Below are 10,574 nucleotides of genomic sequence, written 5' to 3'. Positions count from 1 at the left end.
AGAGGTAAAGTTGCAATATGAAACCTAAAGTTGTTTCCCCAACACAAAGAAATTAAGATGAGATGCAGGCTATAGTGTGTGTGCACTTAGAAAACCCTCCAGAGGGAAGGGTCAAGTCTATGAGGTAAATATGCACATTCCCATAGCAACACATATAAAATGAGGTGGGGGAAGGGGGAGTCAACTTTGATCTGAATAATGAGTGCCATTCAGTTCTTTATCAACCTTGACTCTCATGTTGGACACATGTTGGTGGGTAGCCTAATGATACATATAAAATGTAGAAGAAAAGCCAAATCGCATAGTTGCATAAATTATTTATTTAGGCTGCATAATTCTGTATTCTTGGCAATCTAATGCAAATGTCATTTTTATTATGGGCCCTGTAATGAATAAGTTAAGGAAGTGACCAATATCACTTTTTGAAAGAAATGTACCAGAAGATAACAATATCCGTAAAAGGATGCGTAAAAGGATGTCACGATGGCACACCCTTACATGCGAAGTCTCCTATAGGCTATATTTAAAACGGTAAGGTCCATCAGTAAACACTTTTTGTGTCTCTGTGGATGTGTCCTGGCTTTTGCCAAATGGCAACTGGGAAAAAACAACCTCCGAACAAAAGGGTCTGCCGGACAATAGAAGAATGGCCCAATGCCCTGAGCGCGCATACCAGTGTTTTCACAGGCTCCGGGCTTCGTCAATCACACCCACATGTGATTTGCATAAAGGAGTGGACTATAAAATCCGACATTGGCGTACTGCAGAGTTCTCGCTGGGGTAGTACTGTTCAGAGGTTTTATCACACACTGAAGTGGAAGTCCAGTTTGAGAGAAGGCATTTACACCACTTTTTTTAAGAAAGAAGAAACCTTAGGGACCAAAGGATTACAATATGAACCGGACAACCAACAGGCAAACCACCTCTTCATCTTCTTACAAGAGGATGTTCGGCGGCGAAGGACGGCCCGGTGTCGGGATGGCTCGGTCCACCTTGTCTAGCCGCCAGTACTCGAGCCCGGTGCGCTCCTCTCGGATGTCCTACAGCGTCTCCTCCGCTCCGCCGAGCATCTACGCCTCCAAGAATATCCGTCTTCGCAGCAGCGCCCCGATGCCCCGGCTCTCGTCGGAAACGGTGGATTTCGCCCTGTCCGATGCCATCAACTCGGAGTTCAAAGCCAACCGGACCAACGAGAAGGCGGAGATGCAGCACCTCAATGACCGGTTCGCCAGCTACATCGACAAAGTGCGCTTTCTGGAGCAGCAAAACAAGATCCTGTTAGCAGAGCTGGAGCAGCTGAAGGGCAAAGGCGCGTCCCGTATCGGTGATCTGTACGAGGATGAGATGAGGGATCTGCGGAGGCAGGTGGACCAGCTCACCAATGAGAAAGCCCATGTCGAAGTGGACCGGGACAACCTGGGAGAGGACATCGAGAGGCTCAGAGAGAAGTAGGCAACCAATGTATTTCATTTTCTAAATGCCCCCCCCCCCATCGCTGAAACACTATATGAACTATTAATGCGACTACACGTCCCTTCACTTTTTGTTCCACAAGACCTTTGTTGGAGTGCATTCATTAATTCCCCAAAAATGTTTCTCTTGGCAACGGCCCATGCATTCTTTAGTTCTTTGTAAAGCCATTAGCCCACAGCCCCAGAACTACACGCAGATTAAGGGCTTTTAAGCGCTCTTCACTGTCATAGCTTTAGCTGTTTTGTTCAAGGCCTGGATGCAGTTTTGCACTGAACATATTATGCAATCACGAAATACTTAAATGAGCTCATTCTTCCAATGGCAACTTTCCATTGGACTATTTTAGCTGTTTTTAAAGAAAGGGGAACGATTTTCCTTTCGTACACTTCAAATAATCACATATATGGCAAAGAAGGCATATAATAACGTTGTAGCCGATTGCAAAGAGTAAGTTATTGGTGAAAGTAACCTCAGATAAAAGACTCAAGCTGTTATGGTGATATTACAGTTGGGAACTCAACACTACAGCCTTCCATACTTCAGGACTTCCCCACCAAATGTGGGTGTGGCAATTGAAATGCATTATATAATACTCTCTAATGCTATTTTCAGGCTTCAAGATGAGATGATCCAGAAAGAGGAAGCGGAGCACAACCTGCAGAGCTTCAGACAGGTATGGTAGAAAGTCCCATTCACAGTATTCCTTCATTCTTCATAAAAAAAAAAGTGTAAACACAACAAACATTATTTTTAAACATGTGACACCATCTCTTATTTTATTTTCAACAGTAAACTACATAGTCCAGTTCATTTCATACTGAATACTTGTGGTTGTTTTTCCTACTAAAGCATGTCTTTTGAAATGTGAAGATTAACTTCATGCCTGATGAAGTTGCCTTGCGTGGTAGCGTAGGTCCTATGTAGAGATGTTTCACCTCCAGTGACAATCTCGTGGAACAGTCAGCCATGTTGGGTGTGTTGCAACCAACTCCATTTGACCAAAGTCATTTTGACACGAGTGTATGTAATTGTAAGATGCAGGCCTCCCTTGCAAAAGAGACATTGGTCTCAGTGGCACGCCCTGGTAAAATATATTTTTTTGCTGTTCACTCATGGGGGGGGAAATATGTGCAGTTTACATTAGAATGACTGCCTTTCCACTGATGCTGGCTACTCAAGTGTTACTCTTGACATTTTAGAAGGTATTTTGATGATTTAGATCAAATCTCCATTGGTTTTCATTCATTTGGTGGCATTGCAGTGAGGAGCAGCTTTGTTACTGAGGACCTTGGTGGTTATTGATCCTCTCTTACCTCAGTGGGCTCCCCATTCAGAATGCAGTCCCATTCAAATGAGCAATACAATTTTGTTTTGGAGAGGACATGGAATCAAGTGGCCCTCCCTGATAACATATACACAACCTAATACATAATTCTATGGATACTACTCATCAAGATGCCACTTTCTAACCTAAATTGCTTTTTTTATCCCTTTGTTCTCCCCTTGGGGAATTGCCAGTGGAACACTTAGTGTGGTGAGGTTGTCAAATATAATGTTACAAGAACCCAGCTGTTGAAACGGCTGTCAGAACTGAACAGGAAGGTCCACAGCAGCTCTCCTCCATCCAGGTCTGTTCCGGGCCAGCCACCGTTTCACTGTCTGTTTTAAACACAGAGCTCAATGGACAGCTTTGTCCCAGTCGGAAATTATGGCAGGAAAGCTGACTCTCCAATGCCATTGTTTCTGTTCTGTTGATGAGGAGATGGAGAGGGGGGTTGTGGGTTAAATGACAAAGCAAGCTGTTGTCTGGGTGGGCGGTACCAGTGGCGGGGATGAGGAGGGGTGGGTGAGCGGCACTGACTGACCTCCGCACACTGGTCGGCTGGCAGGCAGCAGACAAACTGAGACAGTGTTTGTTCAAGTACATCTGGCGCTGGCAACAAGGGCTCTCCAGATCCGGGCCAGAGGGTGACAGAGCCGAGACCAGAGGCCAGCAATCTGTATGTGTGTCCAGCAGCAAGGCACTTACGCTGGAAAGACTTAGAAATTGAGCTTTATTGACATGAGGCTGATTTTTTTTTTATTTTTTAATATATTTTTATGTTTCCTGACTAATTATTTTCCCCCAGTAACTACGCTGCTTGTTCACTTATTCCTCATTGGGGCTTTTAAATACAGGAAATTAATGCTTCTGTGATTTAATGTCATGGTGTTGCTGTGACAGTACAGGAAGCTGGGAGTTTGGCTCAAGATGATCAGCACTGACAGGCCTTCAAGATGTGAGAAATATGGGTGTAATACAATGCATTATACAGAAGTTACCTGAGACGTAGTAAGGAGACCATGTCTCTGGATTTGGAAAATTGATTAAAGGCATTTTGTATAATATATTAGTTTATTTTTAAAATGCTATATACACACTTTTCACATTTGTGGTTTTTCATCAAATGATTGCATCGTGTATGTGCAAAAAAAAATGCTTAATAGATTTTATGTGTATGAAAATAATATTTGTTGCAAAATGCTATATAGCCATTGTTTACCTGGCATGGAATGTTTGTATCCTGTATTTTTAACTCTGATCGTGAGGTGACAACCACAATCTTAAAATGAATGCACTTAGTGTAAATCCCTTTTGATAAGACCACCTGCTAAATGACTCAGGACTTTATTGAATTATAACATTGTCACATGTATAATTTGTACATTACTTTATTAAAAATTGAGTTATTTGTTACATTTGACTGAACTTGTCTTTGAGAGTGAGGTGGACATAGCATTTTGATATGACATGAAACCCTCAAGTGATTTGGGTTTGAACCCACTATCCTAGCATTGCAAGTGCCATGCTCTAGCAACTGAGCTACAGTGGGCCATTTATGCCATGTGGTTCAGTATTGAGGATGTGGACCACTATTTTCTGCAATGCCACTGTACGGGATCTAGAATGTGATGTAAAACGTTGTACAAAATTTTTCCTGTGTGTAGGATGTGGACAATGCCTCCCTTGCTCGTCTCGACCTGGAGAGGAAGGTGGAGTCTCTTCAGGAGGAAATCCTCTTCCTCAGGAAGCTGCATGACGAGGTGACTATGACAGTGGTTAACACCTGCCCCTCCAACCTTACCTGACACCCACACGTCCCAATGGATAGTTAGTGTTTATTAGGAAGCTGAATGACCATATTAGTGTCTCACCTGACACCTCCCACCTGTCCCAACAGACATCATAGACATCACCTGTCCTCATAGTGTTGTCACTTAACAGTCTGTCCAGCTAACCTTACACCCCTACCTGTGCCAAGTTCAGACAGTCTGTCCGGCCACCTCCGCCGTCACCAAGGCCTAAGAGGATCATGGTATTGGCCTGGCCAGCAGGGTCATTGCCATGGTGATTACACACTCTCAACGGATCGGAAGTCTGGGGAATTACTGTCTAGAGGATAAATGCATGCCAGGTGGCGCAAAGACTTAGCTCAAGGGGGAAAACCCCCACACAGGAAGTTTTCAGCAAAATCAGTTTGAAAAATCCCGTTTGAAGGTGTTTGGCTGAATATGGTGGTTTACATCTCAAGTTACCCATCTACATTGAGTATACTGTAACAAACACACCTGTGACCACGGTACATTATTGGACGTTAGCCAGTGAGGTAACCTTCTGATCTAAGATCAGGATTGTAACCGTCCCTCTCCTTTATCCACTCTGTAGGAGGTTGCTGAGCTGCAGGCACAGATCCAGGATCACCATGTCCAGATCGATATGGATGTGGCTAAGCCTGATCTGACAGCTGCCCTGAGGGACGTGCGTGTGCAGTACGAGACCCTGGCCAGCAGGAACCTCCAGGAGTCTGAAGACTGGTACAAGTCCAAGGTCAGTACCCCCTCACTCACATAATGGCTTTGGTCAAAAGTAGTGATCTGAATGGGGTGCTATTTGGGATGCATCTGTCTCCCTCACACTGTCTGTCCTCTACCTGTCGTTCAATCCCTCACACTGGCTTCGTGTCTCTTTGGCCCCGTCTGTCACTAATCAGAATGAACGTTTATACTTTTAGAGGATGTAGTAGGCTAGTGTCTTGCTATGGAGCTGAACAACATCAGGCTTTTAAATCTTTGAAGATTGATTGCAAATGCTCTTTAGTTAACTGTTTTACGAATCCAAAGCTGTCCTACCATGACAATGCACTGTAGCAGTTCTGGTGTGCAGCTGCATCAATGATCACTCTATGGATGACAGAGTAGAAATGTCTAGCAGGGCTTTTCCTTGTAGGATTATCTTTTCAGTCTCCTAACAGGCCAGATGGTGCTGTAGGGCTCAGTGGATTGAGTGGACAGCTGACCACTCACTGAGTCAATGACAATGGTCTGCGACCGCAGGGTGCATTGCTCTAAAGCATATTGATCTTCTCAATGGGAACCTAAAATGGAAACATTTGAGGACAATGCATATTGGATAATGTAAAAGTGTTTTCAGAGGGCGAGAGACAAATTGCCTGTTTCGCGTTAAGGCTAAACGTCTGGGCTTACAGCCAGGGTGAGAAAGAGGCTGAGCGTTCACCTTTTAATCTCAGGGTTCAGGAGTAGAGCAGAGTTTTCTCACACAAGTCCCTCTCTTGCTCACGCTCACCTTCTGTCTATATCCCCTTGCCTCCCAGACTCCCACACATCAATTAAGGCTAATTAAAAAAGCCTTTTAATCTCTAATGACAACTAACAAGGCCTCTCTGCCTGCTTTCTTTCGCTCTCCCATCTATCTTTATTTCTCCCCATCCCCCTCAGTTTGCTGACCTGTCGGAGGCTGCGAACCGTAACACCGATGCCATCCGGCAGGCCAAGCAGGAGGCTAATGAGTACAGGCGTCAGGTACAGGCCCTAACCTGTGAGGTGGACTCTCTCAAAGGAACTGTAAGTACTTCCTGTGCAACCACTATCCCTGTTCACTTCCTCTATTGACTGACATTACTTATTCCTTTCAGCTCCTAGTGGAGCAAACACCATATGAAAAGCGCCTCGCTAGTGAGTCTCCAGCAAACCCTACGTCTCACTCCAGAGGAAATGTAGTGTACTACTAGAGTGAGGAGTACTGGCAGAACATCTCCTGTGCTGAGTCAGATGAAATGCAACTTTAATGAAATGAGTGGTTGAATGCAAAAATAGACTAGCAAAACAACCTCGGCTGACTGAATGCATTCTGGTGTCCTCCCAAGATGTGATTTTAACAACCCAGATGCAATACAATGTTAACGGAATTTCTGGAAGTGTCCTTGCAGAGCATTTTGAAATGTACTACAGTGTAGCATCCCTTTACCTCAGACAATGACCTGTCATGGAGCTAGTCCTTCCCTGTCTCTACTATATATTTACTTCGACTCCTACAGCCACATCTCAGGGAAACCTATATATGAGAGCATAGCGTAATTTAACCTGAGACAATCAGTCATCTCTTATCAACCTATGATGTGTAGAATGAGTCCATGGAGCGTCAGATGAGGGAGCTGGAGGAGAGCTTTGGCTGCGAGGCTAATAACTTCCAGGACACCATCTCTCGCCTGGAGGACGACATCAGGAACATGAAGGATGAGATGGCCCGTCACCTCAGAGAGTACCAGGACCTTCTCAATGTCAAGATGGCCCTGGACATAGAGATCGCCACCTACAGGAAGCTGCTGGAGGGAGAGGAGAGCAGGTGAGGTCATGATGAACAGATGCCTACCAAGCTGCTGGAGCGGGAGGGGAGCAGGTGACATAAACAGAAAGTAGAAAGAGGGCAGAGAATGAGGATGTAGAGTTAATGAGGGGGGAAAGAGGGAGGTGTGTATGTATATAGGGAAATATATTTGCCTGTGTTGGTGTTTATGGTGGCTTATACTAGAGACAGATGAGTCAAGACTGAAACAAACAGGTTTTATCTTGTGTTCTCCTCTGGACTGTAGATAAGCGTATTAAATGGGCCTGTAAGGAAGATTAGTGTTTCTGTGGTTTGCATGCCAGTTTCTCAACCTCAGACGTCTAATGCGCTTTTCCTTCTCTCCTACCCCCTGTCTCTTTAACCCTCCTAGAATCACCACTCCCATGCCCAACTTCTCATCATTTAACCTGAGAGGTAGGTTCCCTTTGATAAAGCTTTAGAACAGAGCACTACCTCCTGTGGAAATGTTAGTCATGAGGATATACTTAACACTAGCTTGACAACTTCACCAGAGAACCAGCAGCACTATCCTCATATAACCTCGGAGTGATGCAGCTGAGCCTTTGAATTATTGGTAGATGGGACTCTGAAAGTCCTTCTCAAAGAGAAATTATGTAATGGAATGTAACCACTTATATGGCGACATAAAGGTTGTATGCAATAATTCAATTCAGTTACTGATTTGACTAGAACGGTTAATCATATGGTGTTGTCTTGAGTGGAACATTTTAATATCATTTATCCAAGTTGCACTCTATTCAATATTTTGTCTTATTGCAGAATCCATGCTTGAGGCAAGACCAATGATTGACAACATGTCAAAGAAGGTTGTGATCAAGACCATTGAAACTAGAGATGGTCATGTAAGTACTAGACTCCATTTAAGTCTATAGAATTTAAGAATACATAACATCAGTGAAGGCTGAGTTTTAAGTCTGTCCATTCAACTTTCATGTTAGACATAAGTCCACTGAGGCCTGATACTAAGACATCATAAAGGCACATACATTGTTATGACAAGTTATTATGCATTATACCTCTAAGCTGCAAGTTGTGTTGCCATACTGACTATAACCTCCCTCTCATCATCAGGTGATCAATGAGTCCACCCAGAACCATGATGACTTGGAGTGAACATCACATAGCATGTCTCTATTGAGAAGAGAAAATAGTTAGCAGCAGCATACTGGGGGAAAAATACACTGTTGGGGGATGAGAAGGCAAAATGGGATATTTCTGTTGTGAGTAAAACTAAACAAAAACAGCTTTAAAAGTGCCTTTTTGACACGTTAGGGTACTTGCTGATCTGGTAGGGTTGTTGCTAGGTAGGCTAGACACTGTTTAGAGGAGATGAAACCAGCTTTACTGAATGTTTCTGTTTGACCACAGACACTGGGCAAGTCTCAAATGACACTTTTTCTGTTATAGCGCTGTACTTTTTATAGGGCTCTAGTGAAAGTAGTGCACTAAGGGAATAGGGTGTCATTTGTGATGCAACCACACTGAGTCTCTAGTTTACACTTGAGCTGTTAGACTTAGACCATAGCAACACTTTGAGCAATGGCTGTTTTTCTATTCTAATTTACCAAAATCATGGAAAGGATTGAAGCACTGTTTCATGTACACAAACAAGACCAACACCAAACTGTCAACGCTTCTGTAAGTCAATAAAGCTTTGAGGAAAATAAAATCCATTCTGAGGTGTCTTGAATTATACTTTCTTTTAGTTTAATGGCTGAAGTACTAGTACTTAGTGTTGATTAATTCCTATTCTGTTTAATTCAAATTCCAGGTCAGTCTCAATTCCTATGTTAGGTAAATTCCAATAATTAATTTCCCAAGTCAATATTATCACTGACAATTCCTCAAATTCAATTCCCTCAGGCTTTCAGGCTGATCATGTCAGTGTTCAGACAGCCTAGCTACACTGGAAATTTAGATACAAGTTGAAATGATTTAAAACAAATCCTGGAGTCAACATTTTGATAGTGAGTGCATTAATTCCATCATGGGTAATGTGAAAATATGGAATTCCAAAGATTAAATGTTTCAATTCCAATTCAGTCTAATTTCATTTCCATAACTTGAATTAAACAAATTCTCCACTTCATGAGTGCATTCAAGAATTGGGGTAAATTCCAATTCCACACTGCTAGTATGCTATGTTTATTGTTATATTTATCTACTACAAAGTTCAAACTTGGACTTAAACACTATCATGAAACCTTAGGGCCCTACACAACTGTCCTCTTGATAATTACCAAGTCCACATCTGTTTCCGCTGCCTATCTCCTGGCCCTCTACAGTGGAGGAAGTGACAGAGCATTATCAAAAAGACAGTAATGTCAGGTCCTGCTTACTCGCACTAAGGCAACCTCCCAAACCCTGCTCTCTATAACCCCAGACAACCGCATGAGCGAGCTAAATACAGCTTGGTAGAGTTGTCATTCTACCTTATTGAGTTCTCATGCATTTGGTAGGTAATGTAATGGTCATGAGGAATGGTCACTATACATTAAGTGCAAGATGCAGCTTAGCAATAAGTAGGTGGACTAATTGTGGGGGAACTAAGCACAAAACCATGGTCTCTACTAGGATGCTAACAAGCATTGAACCTCTCAAGCTCATGTTTCTAACTTCCTCACTCTAACCCTTGTCCCTTTGCACCAATCACAAGAAAGCTGGATCAAGAGCTCAGTCCCTTGATAGTCCCTCTGACCTCTATTTGGGGGTAACATTCCTGTGAGTATTCTGGGACCGAGACAGCCAAAAACCCGAAAGGGTGCTGTTTCGGGTTAGATCTGTTTTCAGACTGCTTCATTCCCACTAGTGACGCTGTCTTGGTATCAGGGCATTTAAAGAACTAATTTAAGCCCTATTCTCTACATAGCCTGGACATAAATCCACATACTCCTGCTGTGTGGCGGAGTAAATGAGTAGTTCATCATAAATTGTGTTGGCAACCAGGTCTGTGCCCCAAATGGCACGCTATGCCTTATAGTGCGGCACTTTTAACCAGGGCCCATATGGCTCTTGTCAAAAGGTAGTGCAGGTAGTCTACAATCTGTAGTTCCTGAGTAGATTTCCTGTCTTTGACTACCTCCTAGTGGAAAATGCTGAATCAAAGCACATACACCCACACCTAGGCCTACCTAAGTCAATCATATTCATCAATCTAAACATGTTAGCGCTGCTCACATAATCCATGCATCCACACTTTATTCTATGGTCATTTTTGTAGTAGCCTTCCACTGGGCACAGACGTTAGTTCATCTAGTTTTGATTTATGTGAAATCAACAAAACGTTTCACCATGTCATTGGATTTAAGTTCAAATGTGTGTAGAAAAAATATTCGATGCCCTTATTGAATGCCCAATGACTTTTTGCAAATCCAATCAGCTTTCCACGTTGATT

General features: G+C 43.1%; 1 protein-coding gene across 1 annotated transcript; it reads left to right on the top strand.

Annotated features, from left to right (window-relative positions):
- Positions 1–791: 791 nt before the first annotated feature.
- On the top strand, positions 792–8,849 carry vim (vimentin). Its single transcript, NM_001140475.1, is given in 9 exon segments — positions 792–1,448; positions 2,086–2,146; positions 4,462–4,557; positions 5,180–5,341; positions 6,250–6,375; positions 6,936–7,156; positions 7,530–7,573; positions 7,940–8,022; positions 8,252–8,849. Coding segments are annotated over 9 exon segments (1,389 nt in total). The 5' UTR covers positions 792–894; the 3' UTR covers positions 8,294–8,849.
- Positions 8,850–10,574: the final 1,725 nt, after the last annotated feature.

This window comes from Salmo salar, chromosome ssa19, assembly GCF_905237065.1.
Source record: "Salmo salar chromosome ssa19, Ssal_v3.1, whole genome shotgun sequence".
Taxonomy (NCBI): Eukaryota; Metazoa; Chordata; class Actinopteri; order Salmoniformes; family Salmonidae; genus Salmo; species Salmo salar.
Note: the sequence above shows the minus strand (reverse complement) of the source record. Positions and strands in the feature narration are given on the sequence as shown.